Source organism: Cyanistes caeruleus, chromosome 3 (assembly GCF_971803275.1).
Source record: "Cyanistes caeruleus chromosome 3, bCyaCae1.hap1.1, whole genome shotgun sequence".
In the NCBI taxonomy this organism is placed as follows: Eukaryota; Metazoa; Chordata; class Aves; order Passeriformes; family Paridae; genus Cyanistes; species Cyanistes caeruleus.
Window position 1 is genome coordinate 84,696,082 of NC_141703.1, and position 18,266 is coordinate 84,714,347.

General features: G+C 42.4%; 1 protein-coding gene across 5 annotated transcripts in view; it reads left to right on the forward strand.

The window, feature by feature from the left end:
• Positions 1-16,940, forward strand: part of TENM4 (teneurin transmembrane protein 4) — a 1,355,518-nt gene extending 1,338,578 nt beyond the window's left edge. For 4 of the 5 annotated variants that reach the window (XM_086882312.1, XM_086882313.1, XM_086882315.1 and 1 more), the window contains 3 exons: positions 511-2,125; positions 7,871-8,013; positions 15,934-16,751. In XM_086882312.1, coding sequence (XP_086738438.1) covers positions 511-2,125; positions 7,871-8,013; positions 15,934-16,692 — 2,517 coding nt within the window. In that variant the 3' untranslated portion in view covers positions 16,693-16,751. Of the gene's footprint in view, positions 1-510; positions 2,126-7,870; positions 8,014-15,933 lie in introns of all 5 variants that reach the window. The other variant, XM_086882314.1, reaches the window with a different exon arrangement.
• The last annotated feature ends 1,326 nt before the right edge of the window (positions 16,941-18,266 follow it).

Genomic DNA, 18,266 nt, shown 5'->3' on the forward strand with positions numbered 1-18,266 from the left:
GTACTATACAATCTATGGGGATTGTTTGTTATATACAAAAAAAAAAAAAATAATTCCAGAATAATTAAGCATGCAGGCAGAAGTTTGGAGGAAGAGGATAATAGAAAATGGGTTGACACAATGAATAAATTCAGCATTGGAAGGTGTTGGGAAATACTTTTTCAAGCATTGTTTGAGTATCTCCACCAATTTTATTTAGTTAGCTTTCAAAGGCTGTTGGCACAGGGAATTTGGTAAGACAGCTATAGGGTAGTGATTTGAAAAACAGCATTCTGAACTTGGACCTTCCTCGCTGCATAAATGGTTTCTTCCACTGACCCACTTCTGTTGGAGGATTCTTGATGTGCCATGTGCAGCTCCTTACCTTTGGCTGTTGAATTCTATGAGTGCAGAGATTTTTCCTACTTGCCCTGCAATTTGTTTGGATTGAGGAATCTTACGGATTTTGTGAGAGTAGAATTTTGCTCAAAAAACAGGGATATAATCTATACTTTTCTTCTTCCCATCCAGTCCATGGTGCTGCTCCTTCACAGCCAGAGACAGTACATCTTTGAGTTTGACAAGAATGACCGGTTGTCCTCGGTGACCATGCCCAACGTTGCCCGTCAGACTTTGGAAACCATTCGTTCCATTGGTTACTACAGGAACATCTACCGGCCACCAGAAGGCAATGCCTCAGTAATTCAGGACTTCACAGAGGATGAGCAGCTCCTCCACACTTTGTACTTGGGCACAGGGAGACGTGTCATCTACAAGTATGGGAAGCTGTCCAAGTTAGCCGAGATGCTCTACGATACCACAAAGATCAGTTTCACGTATGACGAAACTGCAGGCATGCTGAAGACCATAAACTTGCAGAATGAGGGGTTCACCTGCACAATCAGATACAGACAGATAGGACCCCTCATTGACAGACAGATTTTCCGCTTCACTGAGGAGGGCATGGTGAATGCACGCTTTGACTATAACTATGACAACAGCTTCCGGGTGACCAGCATGCAAGCGGTCATCAACGAGACACCTTTGCCTATTGATCTCTACAGGTACGATGATGTGTCAGGCAAAACTGAGCAATTCGGTAAATTTGGGGTCATTTACTACGATATCAACCAGATTATCACCACTGCTGTCATGACCCACACTAAACATTTTGATGCCTATGGCAGGATGAAGGAGGTCCAGTATGAGATTTTCCGGTCTCTCATGTACTGGATGACTGTGCAGTATGACAACATGGGGAGAGTGGTTAAGAAAGAGCTGAAGGTTGGCCCTTATGCAAACACAACTCGTTACTCATATGAATATGATGCTGATGGCCAGTTGCAGACGGTGTCTATCAATGACAAACCTCTCTGGCGTTACAGTTATGACCTAAACGGAAACCTCCATCTGTTGAGTCCGGGGAACAGTGCCCGCCTTACACCACTCAGGTATGACCTCAGGGATAGGATTACCAGACTGGGCGATGTGCAGTACAAAATGGATGAAGATGGCTTCCTGAAGCAAAGAGGCAATGATATTTTTGAATACAACTCAGCTGGCCTGCTCATCAAAGCCTACAATAAAGTGAGTGGGTGGAGCGTGAAGTACCGCTATGATGGCCTAGGAAGGAGAGTCTCCAGCAAAACCAGCCATGGTCATCACTTGCAGTTCTTCTACGCAGATCTGACCAACCCAACCAAGGTCACCCATTTGTACAACCACTCAAGCTCCGAAATAACCTCCCTGTACTATGACCTCCAAGGCCACCTCTTTGCAATGGAGCTCAGCAGCGGCGATGAATTCTACATAGCCTGCGATAACATTGGCACTCCTTTGGCTGTCTTCAGTGGGACTGGCTTAATGATCAAGCAGATACTGTACACAGCATATGGGGAGATCTACATGGACACTAATCCAAACTTCCAGATCATCATTGGCTACCATGGAGGACTGTATGACCCCCTCACGAAGCTTATCCACATGGGGCGGAGAGACTACGATGTGTTAGCGGGTCGCTGGACAAGTCCAGACCATGATATGTGGAAGCATCTGAGTAGCAATAACATAATGCCTTTCAACCTGTATATGTTCAAAAACAACAACCCCATTAGCAACTCTCAGGATATCAAATGTTACATGACAGGTAAGACCTTTAAATTAATAAACATTTTCACAAGCTTACCATCAGCAAAGAGGTGTCATGGTCTAATGCCAGATGGAACTAAGCCCCACACCACAGCTGCTCAATCACTCCTCCCAGGTGGGATGGAGAACAGAAAAAAATGAGAAAACCCATAGACAGAGATTGAGATAAAGACAGTTTAATAGGAGAAGCAAAAGCTGCTTGTGCAAGAAAAGAAAAACCGGGAATTCCTTCTCTAATTCCCATCAGCAGGCAGTCATCCCCAGGACAGCAGGGCTCCATCCCACAAAGCAGTGTCTCGGGAAGACAAACACCATCACTCCAAACATCCTCTCTTCTTCCTCCCCAGCTTTACCTGACACCCTATGGTCTGGGATATCCTTTGGGTCAGTCAGGGTCAGCTGTCCAGCTGTGTCCCCTCCCAGCTCCCTGTGCACCCCCAGTCCCCTCGCTGGTGGAGTCAGTGAGGAGCAGAAAAGGCCTTGGCTCTGGGTGAGCACTGCTCAGCAGTAGCAAAACCATCTATGTGTTACCAACAGTTTGCAGAGCAAATCCAACACACAGCCCTGTACCAGCTACTGTAAAGAAATTTATCCTCACCAAAACCAGCACAATAGGTAATTCCTCTCTCAGTGTCCTAATCCCCATGAGGTTTTCCATTCTTTAATTAATGGACATAAGTTTTAGTTTGCCAGGTGGACCCCCATGTACAGGGCATGTTTAATTCATTAGCATAGATGGAGATTGTAATTCCCAAACCTGTTTTCTTCTCTCTTCTTAGGTCTTTGTTCTTTTCATTTTCCTTACAGTTTTTTGTCCACTCAGATATCTGAAATTTAGCTACCAATTAATGTCCTGATAACCTTTCTCTGTGTAGAGGGGCAGCTCTGTTTACAGTTTTGCGTAGATGGTTATTTGCAACTAAACAAATGGCATACAGATTTGTTTTAGTAGAATGGCAAAGCAATTTAAACCTTTCATTACAGTCAGCTATTTCAGAGCATCTACATGACTGCTACACTATTAGCTATGTAGTTCAAAGTTAATCTGTCCCACAGAATTAAGTGTCTACAAAAAGTCAAGAAAAGAAAGTGCATTAGGCTTAAAGGACAGATTTTGAGGCACACCTACCCCAAAGCTTAATACAATCTCTGAACTGCTTCCCCTGAAACTTTGTAAAATCACTGTAATATGAGCTCTGGGATATTTATACAGAAAATCCTTTTGTATGTTAAATGTCTTTCTTATATTCATAGAATTATAGAATCATTTAGTTTGGAAAAGACTTTTAAGATTATAAAGTCCCACTATTAACCTAGTACTACCATGTCCACCACTAAACGGTGCCCCTAAGTTCCTCAACTACACGTCTTTTAAATCCCTTCTGGGATGGTGTCTCCACCACTGCCTGGGCAGCCTCTTCCAGTGCTTGACAACCCATTGTGTGAAGAAATTTTTCCTAAAACGTAGTCTAAGCCTCCCATCTGCAGCTTGAGGTTGTTTCCTCTTGTCCTATTGCTTGTTACCTAGGAGAAGAAACCAACCACCACCACACTGCAACCTTGTTTCAGGGAGTTGTAGAGAGTGATAAGATCCCCCTGAGCCTCCTTTTCTCTGGGCTAAACACCCACAGCTCCCTCAGCCACTTCTCATCAGACTCGTGCTCCAGACCCTTCCCCAGCTCCACTGCCCTTCTCTGGACACACTCCAGCACCTCAATGTCCTTCCTGGAGTGAGGGGCCCCAAACTGAACAGGATTTGAGGTATGGCCCCACCAGTACCATGTACAGAGGGACAATCACTGCCCTGGTCTTGCTGGCCACACTGTTGCTGATACAGCCCAGGATAACACTGGCCTTCTTGGCCACCTGATCACACTTGCATGTTTGCTGCCATCCCCACCCCCCGTGCTGAGACAGCAGCCTGAAGGACCTCCCTAGAAACTGTCCCGTTAGTGTGCTGCCCCCAGGTTTATCTCCAGCCAGCTTTGTTTTATCCCTTTCCCCTTCAAACCTATTTTCATACAGTGTGCAACAGTCGTAGCAATGAGAAGAGTTTGAGAAGACTTTTTGGTGGGATTTTTCTTGATACTTCCCATTGAAAAGACAAATGCCACAATCACACATCAAATGTACATACTTCTTAAGGAGATAGAATTAACTTTTAAATGCTCCTGCTGCATCTATCACAACCTTCCCGTATTCAACGATAATTGCATTCCCCTGAGTCATGAGATCTACTTAATAGAAAATAAAAGTTACAAAGTAAAAATCCTAGGTTTTCTATCCTGCTTGTTTTTCTAGCCATTAGGATTTGTGCTCTCAGGTTCTTCTGCAATATTCATAAGGATTAGATCATGGAGTTTTTTCATGAAAAGTTGTTTTCTCCAGAGCTGAGAAGATGATGCCACAAGGGAAGTAAAATATGTCAAAAGATGCAGGCTAAGATCTGTATGTTGCTCTCACTCTGATAATTAAGGCTGGGAGGGAATACCTCAAGATAACTTTTCCTATCAGAAAATGCTTTTTTGTCAAAACTGAACTTGTTTATGGGGGAGGGTTGAGCTTGAGAGATTTCTCAGCAGAAGCGTAAACAGCTCTCAAAATTGTCTAAATGACAAATTCCAAAATGTCCTTAAAGAACAATTCATTTTGGATTTTCAGCCTTTTCAAGTTAAGTGTAAACTAATGATTAAAACCTAGAAAAGAAAAAAAAAGAAGTCAAAACCAAAATGTAGTTAAATTCAGAAATTAATTGGAAACTTTTGGTTTGAACTGATCTGGTTTTTGAACTGTTGCTTTGTGACACATTAACAGATTTTTGTTTTCCTGCGCAAGTTAAGACAGGACAAAATATTTTTCCTAGCCCTGTGTTAGAACAGGTGCACAGCTTCCCACACAGCTCTGACAATCAAAACCTGATACACTAATATTTTATATGCATCAAATAATTTTTTCCTTGGTCTTGTAAGTTCTATTTTTAATTTTTCAAGAATACGGAGCCCAAATACATTTACAAGTTTCTCCTCCCTCAGTGCATGGAAGAAGCAGGCCATGCTATGGGATGAGTGCTGTGACACGAGGCTGCTGCCCCAGCACTTCTTTCTGCTTGGGCTTTCAGGCACCTCGTGGGCAGGACCCATGACAAGACTGTCCTTGTCATCACAATCAAATCTGCCCAGATCTGGGCACAGGGAACCGCTTTCTGTCCCTCCATTCCCCCTCTGGGACCTGCTTCTCCCTCAGGGAGCTCAGTGCCCAGGACATGGGTGACCAACACGTGCTTTGGTCCACAATGATGAGGTCTCTGAGCTTATGGAAATTGAAGGTACGTGGAGGGGAGAGCAGGACAAGCAGGTATTTATGTTTTGAGAAGCCCATTGTTAAACATGAATATTTTAGTGATTGTACACTTCATGGCACAGAGCTTTGCTGCCAGCTTCAGCAATCCTGATGGATTGAACTGACATTTCCATTACATGTGTCTGCATTAAGCACTCTTTTTCTTTGCCCTCAAATGAATTTACTGTGAAATGTGTTGGCAGGGTTACTGTAGCTGAAAAAAACCTCTGTGATGTGAAATGTACTTTTCTGTCAAAAAAGTTGTCACTGCCTCCTGTCAAATTAGTATTTTTCCCTCTGTTTTCTCAGCTCCACACCTTCCTCCCATGGTTTCAGGTTGTTCGTTTTGGTGGGGTTTTTTTGTTCTGGGTATTCCAACACCTCTTCCCAAGAAGAACAAACTCCTATTTGCAAATGTTTTAGAAGTCAGTTTTCTGAGAAGTATTAAAAAACTCCCTGTATTGGATATTTCCAGACATGTTACATATTTTTTGGCAGTTCAGCATCCATTCCCTGTATTCTTTTTAGCATTTTTGAAGTGCTTGGGAAACGATTCCTGCACCAATGCTGACCTTCACTGTTTTACTGTGTTCTTCTGACCACCTGGTCCACAATATGTACATCAAAGTTCTTCATTTGAGATAAGAAGGATTTGGAAGCAGGCTGGCTTAGCACTAGGCAGCAAAATAATCAGATGAGCCTTTTCATTTCTTTCGTACCCCCCCAACCTCTCTGTTTCAAAGACACTCCAAAAACAATCTGTACATTGAGTGAACAGAAGTGTTTTTATTACAGAAATCCTCCCTCTTCCACATGGATTGTCGCAAGGGCTTTTTGGACATCTGCCCAATCGCAACATTTTGGCCTGTAGGAAAACAAGCAACAGATAGTGTGTTTGTTTGGCTCTTGATTCTCCAGTCATCTGGAACGGCATTATTTGCCACTTGCATCCATAATTTCTTTCCCAACCAGTTCTTCAAAACATTAATTTAGGCTCATGGGAATAGAGAAAAAAATATTCAAAGATGCATATTTGATTATTTAAATTTATTTCTGTTGTCGGATTGTTTCAACAGCACTTATTGAGTTTAGCAAAATGAAAATCAGCCCTCTGCACTTCCAGCTTGAAGCAGAGCAATCACCAACAAAATTCCAGTTACATCCAAACACTTAAGACTCCTGGGAAATAATATTAGTTAAACTTTACCTTCATACATGTATTTACCTTGCAATTGCTATTGTGTGCCATATGCATACCATATTGCTTAGGCACTGTAGCAGGTGTGTCCTCTGGAGCTAAGTGAAGGCAAACAAGGTGTGTTCATCAAATGCTCTGAAGTTAAGGGGGGGAAGTGATGCTAATCCCAAACAGATCTAGGAGTTACCCAACCTCATAATTTTTAACTCCAGCCGATTGACTTTCAGCTGCTATTCCTAATAGCTGTGCAATCAAAAATCAAGGAAGACTTTGTAATCCTACTGGCAGGTAAATGCAGGAATGATGTCCCAAATGGATGGTTTTCCATCATGTTCCCTTTAGTGCCAGTGGTCCCTCTTTTGTATAAGACAATAATTTATCACTAGTAGCCACCAGTTTTCTCACCATCCATGGACTTTTTTTAAGGTGTTTGTAAAAAGTACCCAGGCAAAATATCTCTCTCGTGTCTGTACGATTATTTTCACTATAATGTACCTTTCAGATAGTATGAAGGCTGACTATATATATCACTATAAAAGATGATGTGACTTAACACTGGTTTAATACTCAAACTACAGCTTTTTACAAAAGATGCCAGGAAACTCTGGACTGAGGTGGAAATCCATGGAAAAAGCAGAGGATATATCCAGAGCCTCTTCTGTGAGCACCTGCTAAATGCTTGAGCTGTCCATCCTGGATGTCTTGGTATTCTGGTACATAGTTCTAAATTTAGTCTCCAGCCTGCAGGCCCTTTGAGAGTCCTCAGGAAGAGAAGTATTGGGGCTGAAGTGTTCTAAGCTGACTGTAGGACTGGATAACACTTCCTTGTTGGATGGAATATCTCAGCCTCTGAGTGTGTTGCTGTTGCTGCACTTCTGCACACCTTCAAACAGTGCTTGGTTTCTGCTGATGAAGAAAAGACATGAAGTTGGCTTTGATTTGGGCCATTTGCTCACTGCCAACATTTCTGTTTCAGAGCTGGTAAAGTGCAGAATTTGGCTCTGGCTGGAGGTGGAAAGGCCAGATTTTGGCACATGGCTCTTTCTAGGAGCATTAAGATTTCTGCTCTTCACACAAAGCGGACACTCATCATTTTGTCTAGACTGCTACAGTGGTAGCCACTGTGGGGTACACCTCTGAGCCTTCTCCTGGGCAATCCAGCTTGAGAGATCAGATAATCTTACTTATGTTTCTTTTCCCTTCCAGATGTCAACAGTTGGCTGCTCACCTTTGGGTTCCAGCTGCACAATGTCATCCCTGGCTACCCCAAGCCAGACATGGATGCAATGGAGCCATCCTATGAACTAATCCACACACAGATGAAAACCCAAGAATGGGACAATAGCAAGGTGATCCATGTAACTCCATACTGTATCTTATGCCTTTATCAGCAAACTATCCATTTGCAGTGTTGGTTGAAAAACCAGTGTGTTGAGAGATGAAGAGTGATTTAGACCCCATACCAGTACTGAACTCTGACCAAACAATCACATATTAAGTTCCCTACTGCCATGGTGCTTTTTCCTGCAATATTTTCTGTTGGTTGCTCAATGAAGTGGTGTGTTACTGTTTCTTTCTCCCACAAGAGGCCCCACTGTCACATATTGCAGGCTAAATTCAAGGCCTTTACACTCAGGATTTTTAAAACTTAAAAAAAAATGAATCTTGATACAGAATAGGTTTATGAAGATTTTTTTGTTGTTGTTCTAGAAACTTAATCATTTTGGTTTAAAATGTCTTAAACGAGAAGCCACACTATTTCTATAGGAAACTGTTTTGCATTGCAGAAAGTCCCTCCAGAAAGAATTTTTTGATGATATTAAACTTTAATTTTATCTGACCAGGTTTAATCCCGTGTAACTAGGTCCTGCTTTTAAAAACAATCTTGTTTCCCAAGCCATTTTGGTAGATGCTGGTGCAAAAATCAGTGATAAAATTGGCAAGAAAAAAGCTTTTGCAGCCCAATCATTTCCCCATCTTCCTGTAGAGACTTACTTAGCTGAAAGACGGAAGAAGCACTGTTAAAGGTTAGAACACGGGGTCAGGATTTAAGAGCCCTGGGTTAACTCCCAGCCCTACTGCTTATCAGTGTATAACCTTGAAAAAGTAATTTACCTCTCAGGATTCTCTTTCATTTCATAGCTGTTTGTATTCTGGGGTGGCTTTCATCAGTTTAGTCTGAATCCTCTTTAGTCTGAACTCCCACTTGCTGTTGCAGTGTGTTCAAACATTGCAAGAGCAGTGAGGCACCAACATGCTTGGGGAGATCAGGACATGCTCACCACATTTCTGCTGATAAAACAATAAAAATAGGCAATGGAATTGATTCCATCTGCCCTCCTAGCCTCTCTACCTATGGTTTCACTGAAATCTTGATGTCCTGCAGCAGATTCTTGAGGTATACATCTTTAACCAGGAGGTCACATTTCCTGAATCAAAAAAGGTATCACTCAAAGGTACAAACAATTGCTGTAGATTGCTAGTAGTCATGTATCAGTCATCACTGGTACTCAGACTCATAGCCATGCTGAACACAAGTTAAAATGTACTAGATTCAACTTCAACAAGAAATTTATATGAAGTGTCACTTAATAATATAGGGAGAACTAAAAAAACTGCCTTTTGCTACCATGACTGGATTGATGCTTGAAAACTTTTACAGTGCAGTAACTCAGTTGTGATTTGAAGCTCAGAGGCTCCATTTTCATTTCTTATTTCCTTGATTAAACCATAAAATGCTAATAGAAGTCATTTTTCTAATGAGGATTTTTCTTCCTCACTGCTGGGACACAGTCTCCCTGGGCAAAGCTGTACAGGAGGCAAACAGGAAAGGCTCAACCAGAGACTGTACAGAAGCCCATCTTTGTGTTGTAATGTGCTGTAGATAATAACTCTCACAGAACCACCACAGAAATTATTATTATTGGTAATGTTATTATATCGTTATTTTATTATTTGTTCATTATGTGTATTATAGTTATATATATATATATTTTTTTTTTATTTTTTTTTTTTTAGTGTGTATTATAGTATCATTATTTGACTTACTGAATAGCCAAGCAACTTGAATGACAGCTTGAGGTGAAGACTGACCCTTGCTCATACAGGCAGATGGGCTGGAAATAAAATCAAGGAGAGCCCTCCCTTCTGTCCACCCATTTAGGTGAATCTGCTTGAATGAGCAAAAAGAAGGAAGGAAAATCTCCATGTCCCTCACAGGTTTTTAAAGCCAGAAGCTGCAGTGAGGCTGTGCAGGGACCTGCTTGTTAAAAAGAGGGCTTTATACTGTCATGAAGGGACAGTATACTTATACTGAGGGAAGCTGTCATGCTTCCAGATGAGTCCCTTTGCACTCAGATGTTGAAAGTGGAATTTAACCATTGCAGGCTGTTTTATATTCTCCCCCTGTGTTACGACAGCAACAAAACACGAGCATTTTTATTTCAGTCTTCAGTTGTAGGATCATGCTGTGATAGCAAGTGGCTCTTAAATGCTGTAGAGCAGGATTCCCTTGCTTTCTGTCACACCCAGCATATTGTAGGCACATATTTGCATATACCAAATTCATTCACATACGATACCTGAACACATGATCAATTTTTTCCTATGCCTATCCATGCATCCAATACTAATATCTCACATAAAGTTCTGTTCACTCCCAACCCTTCCAGTCATCAAAACAAACTCTCAGACACCGTCCAGTCCTCTTTCCCACTGGCTGTCTCTGTATTTATTTATGAAGCATGTGGAAGAAAATAGAAGCTTTTGAAAATTTAACACAGGAAATGACAAAATTGAACCAAGGTAAATGGAAGCACAGGACATATTTTCAGTTAATAAGACTGATCAAACTGTAAAGTGGTATTGCGAAGCATACAGAGTATAGACCTTTTGTCCTGTAAAAGTAGCCTGGACAAGGCATTGATCACTGAATGATGTACCACAACTTTCTCATCTCCATGATCCCTAGTTTCTCTGGGTCACATAACTCCTTATGTTAGACGAAAGTATATTTGAGCTACTGCACTGGCTTTGCTGATCAAAGCTATGGCCCAGCAGAAACGACTAACAGGAGCACAACAGCAAAGCAACTAACACCCATAAATGGCTGCTTCATCTCTCTTCAGAGTGCATAACCAGAGGGCCCTAGCATCTCCTTCCAAAACATTTTTGGTACTTGCCTTGCAAGTCTGGAAGGCAAGAGAGATAATTCTGACTTTCAGCATCCACCACCTCAAAAACAGCCAGCATGTCATAAACTTTGCACTAACCCCCTAAAGCTCTGAAGTGACATTTAAAATCCAATACTCCACTGTGAAGCACTTCCCCCCACCTCCTCCCCATGGCTGTGAGGCTGTCACTAAATTGTTTGTTGAACAAGTTCAGTGTTATTGGCCACTGGGGGACTCTGGGTGACCTCTGGCATATTGTGGAACTGTGGCACCTGAATCCAATTTCTCTTCTAGTTTTTTGTTGTTTGCTTTTTTTTTTTCTGCCCTTCCTTTTTGTCTTGTTGAGCTGTCAGGTAATTGCTGGAGCCAGAACAACTTCATTTCCAGGGAGATGTGTTTTAATAATACAAGTTAGCACTTGTATTATTATCTACATCCTGTTATAACTACCCTTCCCTCCATCCCATGGGCACTGTCTCCAGGAATGGTCCTGTTTTCTGCAGTGCCTGTTACAGGCTTTGCTGGAGAAGTAGTTTTTGGCATCCCCTCTGGAGCAGCATTTTGGAGGCAGGGGCTGCCCTGGGATGCTCAGTCAGGAAGTGAGCTATGAGGCTGTGCTTTCTGACAGACCTTCTTCCAAGGACAATCTGTTTGAGGGACTGGCTCTGCCAGCATACATTCATTCAGGGAAGGCATCTGACGTTGCATGTCTGGGCTTGGACCATCACACTGTCTGCATGTCTGTCCATCAGCACCCAGTTATGTTTTACAAATGTAGTGATCAGTTTTCAAAGGATCTAATGCAGGGAAAGGAATTGAAGTCTCAAAGACATTAAGCTCTTGAGGCTTTATGAAAATAGATGAGAAATCTGAAAAACAATGAGCAAGAGGAGAAGGAAAATCCTCTTACTTCTCTACACTTGAAAACTGCTTAATGAACTCAACCTCACTATCCCCCTACAGTCATGTACAGTGGCAGGGTGGAGAAAAGACCTGTCCTCTAAGCCCCTGAGTTAGTGTTCCTGTTTGGCTCATTCCCAGCCTGGCAGCATCCAGAGCACTGGCCTTGCTGGCACATGGCTCAGCTCTGCTGCCCCACACACCACCTCTCGGACTGCCTGGAGTGCAGTTGTGCTGGTGGGCACATCCAAATGGAGATTTGCCTCCAGGTGATGGCTATGTGGAATGCAGGGAGGAGGCTGATGGCTGAACAATGGCTGTGTTAATGGAGACCTACAGGGTAAATAAAAAGGAGGCTTATAAAAAAAGGGAGAGCCACTTTTTACACTGGAAAATAGGGATAGGTCAAGGGGGAACAGTTTAAAATTAAAATAGGAGAGGTATAGAGTAGATGTTAAGAAGAATTTCTATACCCAGAGAGCCATGAGACACTGCCACAGGTTGCCCAGACAAGATGTGGATATTACATTTCTGGCATTGTTCAAGGCCAGGTTGGATGGGGCTTTGGGCAGCCTGGTCTAGTGGAGGACATCCATGGCCATGGTGGGGGGGTTAGAAAGAAGATAATCTTTTAGGTCCCTTACACACCAAGCCTTTCTGTGATTCTGTGATAAATAGGAAGGAGTTAAAAATGAATCATATATCAGAGAAATCATAACTTCCAAACCTTTTGGAAAAAGTAGCTTTCCGCATTGTAAGCCATATGGTGGCAAGAGAAACACCTATCTATCTATAATGGTACACAGATATAAGGAACCTTGGAAACATGTTCACGTATTTCACATCTTGGATCCTTGATGGGAAATTAAAGCTTTCAGTCTCACACTGGAAGGTGGTATTTAAAAACAACAGATGATAGGATCTGGTGATGGTATTTCAAATCCTCAAGAGGTGCCGGCAAAATGTAAGAGGCTATTCAGAGATCCTGGTAATGTGCTGCTCTCCTGAGCTTTGTGCAGAGAGAACAAATGATGAAGGTCGTTCTCTTCTCTCCAAAGGGTTGTTACTAGATAAAGTGAAATGTCACCTAAGGACATCTGATTAAAAAAGACTGTGAGGGAAAACAAACCCAGCATATTTGTCACTCACATCGAGCAACAAATATTGAAATAAAATAGCAATGAATTCCCTTCTTTCTTCTGTAAAACTGGTTTATAGGTGCCTTGGTTTACAGTTGCTAAAAGCAGCAGCAATTTTTAGAGAATAGCACATGCCACTACAGCTTTGGAAGGAAATTTTCTGTTTCTTTTCCTTGCCAGTTCTTTGAAATTAGTTCTAAGATTAAATAGAAATGGCAATTTCAAAGTCAGGGATACACTGCCTCTTTGAACTATGTATAATCTGTTTGCCTCCACCCTCTTTATATTCACAGCACAACCTACATGTTGGCTGTGCTCTGGTTTGCTTAAATTTGTTGGTTGGGTTGTTGTTTTTTTTCGGTTGGATGTGTTTGCTTTTCCTTTAACAGAATGCTGTTCCCAAATACACTCTTTTATCAAAGAAATGCAATCACAAAGTCGTTTCAAAGTCATCCTGGGCTTGTTTTCAAGGTAACAGAGATGCATTTAGTTATTGAAATAGTTGCTAGCTAATAGTTAAGTTCAAGCAACCTGGTATAGTGGAAAGTGTCCCTGCCTGTGGTAGGTTTGGAGCTAGATGATCTTTAAGGTTCCTTTCAGCCCAAACCAGTCTGTGATTCTAAGTGATGGTGAATGTTCAGCATTACAGCTTTGCACATCTCATTTCCTAGTTCCCTATGTGAAAAAAAAGGTGGAGAGAGCCCAGAAGTAACCAGTACTCAATAAAAAAACCTTTTGGTTGTGTTTTTGTTCTTGATTAAGATGCGTGAAGGTAGGTCTCTGCCTGTGAATTTTGATATAGGGTGGTCCAGATCCACTGTTTTGTTGGGTCAACCTAATTTGGAAGCACTCATAGAGGATCTTTACCTAATAATTTGCTCATAATTGAAAACATATTAGAGTTCCTGTAGCTCATCAAGAATAAGGTGATGAAGACAAAATAGAAGGGAAACAGGGGAAATATCTTATAGGAATTATTCATCCATGCCCAGTACTGCCTGATCTCCCCAAGCTCCCTTCCCCAAGGTGATAATCAGTAGATGGTGCAATTAATTCCAGGGACTCTTTATCACTCACCTGCTGGTAAACAAGGTGATGTATATATAGATGGCAATACAAAAGTGATCACAGGACATAGCAATGTAGCACAGAAGACCTGATTTACATCCTTGAGTGCGCAGTGATTTGGTATGAGTGCTGAGAGATGCCTTTTCCCATCACTGGTAAATGTTACTGAGGCAAGTTGGAAAGGCAGCATGACATAGAAAGTGGTAAAAGGACCACCTGGAGTCAACCCCTATGAGATACACCTGAGAAGAACTCTCCATTTAAACTTCTTTGAAGAGGAAATAGCTAATTACCAAGGCTGTGCAGTGTGCACTTGTTTAGAACAGTTAAATGTTTCAGGGAGCCTAGAAGCCTAATTGTTCCATGTCCATCATCACTGACATCTACATTAATTATGTCCATTTTTTGCATAATTAGAGCACTTGTGCAATTGGCAGAGAAGCTGGGCTCGGCTCCCTATCAGTCTGTTAATTATATTGCTCTCTAGGGGGTGTGTGAGATGCCCCACAGGCAGGATGGAGAAAACCAGAAAGAGCTCCTTTTTCATAGGAAACTGGTTCCTGCTCCACCTGCTATGCTGCCAATCAAAAAGGGAAAAGGAGAAAGTACACCAGCCTGCTCAGCACTTTGAACAAAAAAGTAATTTCTGGGAATTGTAATGTTCTACAACCTACAATGTGCTCTTGAAATTGTGTTCCTCTGTTCCCTTATAGTTTTCTCTTTTATCAGTCAAAACTGTGCATAACTTCTGAGCAAGTTGCAATGCTTAATCCTTTATTTTTTTTATTTTTTTTTTAAATACTTTATGATTCTTCCCTGGAAATGGCCACCATGGAAATGAGAGTTTATTTCACTTTCATTGTCATGTTTCAAGTCTTGTGTGAGAGGTCCACACTGAAATACCCACATCATCTGAATTGTCTTCTTGCACCCAGGATGTAAATCTCTAGTTCATGGACAGTTTAAGGCAATATCCTTCATGGGAGTTAAATTTTTTCAAAATAATTGGAATGGAGCAAACTTTGTAGGCTATTTTTAATCCTGGGTGTCATTACATTATTGAACTGAGCCGTTGGCAGTGCCAGGAGAGTTTTGTCATAGAATCCTCTTGCTTTTGTGAAATTTGAGCAAATAATTGTTCACAAACAGGAGTCTGTAAGAAGCCAGCGCTGCCATGAGTTGATGGGAGCATTTCCAGAGCATTATGCAGTAATGATGAGCTGCTGACTTGCTGTGTGCTTGCTCCATTATACACTAACAGCAAAAGTGACTTTGTATTACACCGGACTGCAAATGACCTGGGCTGGTGTCTCTCAGTATTTTTCCTTCAATATAAGCCAAAAGTTGAGCATCAGGTATGGTTGGCCTTAACTCAGGGAGCCTCACAAATTGTAGAGGGTTTGCAGGAAATCAGTTTTGGATTTAATGCCTTCCTTGAGTTTTGAACAACCTGCTTTGGCCAGGCTAAAATAGAATACAGAGAGGTTATGGCCACTTTGAGGGTCATGCAGGTCATGCAGGGCCTTTGAAGGCAGCACAAGGAGTTACAAAGTGGAGTTAAAATAGAAGAAACTTTTACAAATACTTCCATGCTTCACAGAAAATCTGAAAACATTTGGTAAAGCATTATGGCCATGAGACAAATTGTTTCTTATATGCAGAAGAACACTGAAACACAACCAAATTATGTGTCCAAACTCAACCCCCACACCACTGAGGCAAAAAAGTCTTTTTCTACCTTTACATCCTTCAATCTATGGGATTAAATACAGTTCAGTTTATAGAAACAATGAGCATTAAGGGGGACAACATGTCTCTTCCATGAAAAGGAATTAAAATTTTGAAAAAATGAGATAAGGGAAAAAGATAACGTGGGTCCTCATTACATGTTTCCAGAATGTTCTCCTGCTCTCCAGCATCCTAATAATGCCTTTGGGTCATCAAGTTTCTCTTTCTAATGTGTCGTCCTCTTCTTTCTCTCCCTGCTCAGTCCATTTTGGGAGTTCAGTGTGAAGTGCAGAAGCAGCTGAAGGCCTTTGTCACCCTGGAGCGCTTTGAACAAATCTACAGCTCCAGCATCGCTGGGTGCCGGCGCGTCAAGAAGAACAAGAACTTTGCTTCTGGAGGCTCCATCTTTGGCAAGGGCGTCAAGTTCGCCATGAAGGACGGGCGTGTGGCCACTGACATCATCAGCGTGGCCAACGAGGATGGGCGGAGGATCGCAGCCATCCTGAACAACGCCCACTACCTGGAGAACTTGCACTTCACCATCGACGGGGTGGACACACACTATTTCATTAAGCAGGGGCCGTCGGAGGGCGACCTATCCATCCTGGGCCTCAGCGGCGGGCGGAGGACCCTGGAGAACGGCGTGAATGTGACAGTGTCCCAGATCAACACAGTGCTGAGCGGGAGGACTAGACGCTACACGGACATCCAGCTCCAATATGGTGCACTGTGTCTAAACACGCGCTACGGGACCACCTTGGACGAGGAGAAGGCACGCGTCCTGGAGCTGGCGCGACAGCGCGCCGTCACCCAAGCTTGGTCCCGAGAACAGCAGAGACTGCGGGATGGGGAGGAGGGTATTCGCTCGTGGACAGAAGGGGAGAAGCAACAAGTGCTAAACACGGGCCGGGTACAGGGCTACGATGGCTATTTTGTGATCTCAGTGGAGCAGTACCCCGAACTCTCAGACAGCGCCAACAACATCCACTTCATGAGACAGAGCGAAATGGGCAGAAGGTGACAGAGAGGGTCAATGCGGTGACTTCTTGCCAAAGACAGCTACTCTTTTGTGGCCACTTACCTGACTGTGTTGTACTCAATCCTTTTTCTAAACTGAACAAGGTGGGGGGGAGGAAAATAGAATGAGAAGGAATAATACGGTTGCACTGTAACTCATGCAACATTTCTTTTTTCCCTCTTTAATTTGGCCTTCACACATTTTTTTAATGAACAGAAGGTATATTTTGCCGTAGTGTGATCACAGTGAAATTTACTGTCTCTTGTCCTTTTTTTGTTGTTGTTTTTGGGTTTTTTTGTTTATTTTCGCCCCTCTTTGTAAGGAATTTGAAGTGGGGAGTCGTCAACGTACGTCCTTAGGTGTAAGTGCGAAATGGGTGTCTGTGTTAACTTGTGTCATCCTAACCCGTTCTGATTTGGGGCAGGGAAATAACCTTCCACCTGGAACAGGGGGAGCCCATGGCATGCCAGAGAGCTCTTCCCAGAAAGAAAGGAGATGGAAGACAACGCGGATTCTGATACTCTGAAAGTGACCGTCCGAATCATGTGCCTCAAAAGAGACCTTACAAGTAGTTTTCACGTTTCACTTGGGACATAAGGTGTTTCTTTGGGGGCTCCTGCTGAGCAGAAGTAGATTATAGAGGCAAGGGAGCTGAATATAATACCTTGCAAGATGATTCTCTTCCTTCCTGAACTGGAATAAAAAAAGAAAAAAAATCAGTCTTTTTTCATTATGAGAGTAGATACTTTTTGGGGTTTTTTGTGTGTGCGCAAATCCTGGTTTTAGTTAAATAACCTAGCAAAAGCCAAGAAAAGGGACTCCTGCTCTATTGAGAAAAGCTAAAATAAATCCTCTCTCATACGTAGAGCTGTTCTATAGGTGGATTTAATGCACCCATGTTGTACATTTGCTAATGGCATAACTTCATTAAATGTATAGTGTTTCAGTACATGAGGCTACGTGTTTAACAGTCCACTGTGCTGTATCTGATAAAATCAGTTCATTTTTAGGAAGCTGATTTGAATTTAAAAGTAGTTATAGTATCCCAGTGACATACCACTGAAAATTAGAGCCAAACCCTGCTTTTCCTGATTCTGGAGCTTGTGTATTTATTGGCTGGGAAATGCAGTTTGGAGTAGCATGCTGGCAAGTCGTTTATGACTATGGCAGATAAATGTCTCCTGGGGACTTTGGCAGCAGGGATTTTAAAATGTTTAATAAGTAGCAACAGCTTGTGCGTGGTGGGACAAGAAGGAGGATATTGAAATCAACCCTCTCACTGTTTCGTACACGAGCTCAAATTTAATGGAGAGCCCAGTTGACTGTTAGCAGTGACGAGGGGGAGGTTGAATGGAAGTGCCCACTACAGAGAGGACCAAGTGCTTTAATAAGAAACTGCTGACAAAGTTGCTCGGCATGCTAATGTAATTTTTATTCACATAACCTCTGTGCTCTGGTATTTGCAAGAGTCCTTGAAATTCAAGGGAGCAAGGAGATGAGCTCAGCATCCTCTTCCCTGCCTAAAACAGTCCTGTGTTGTTCCTGCAGGCAGAAGTGTTGCCCCACCTCTCAGTGGA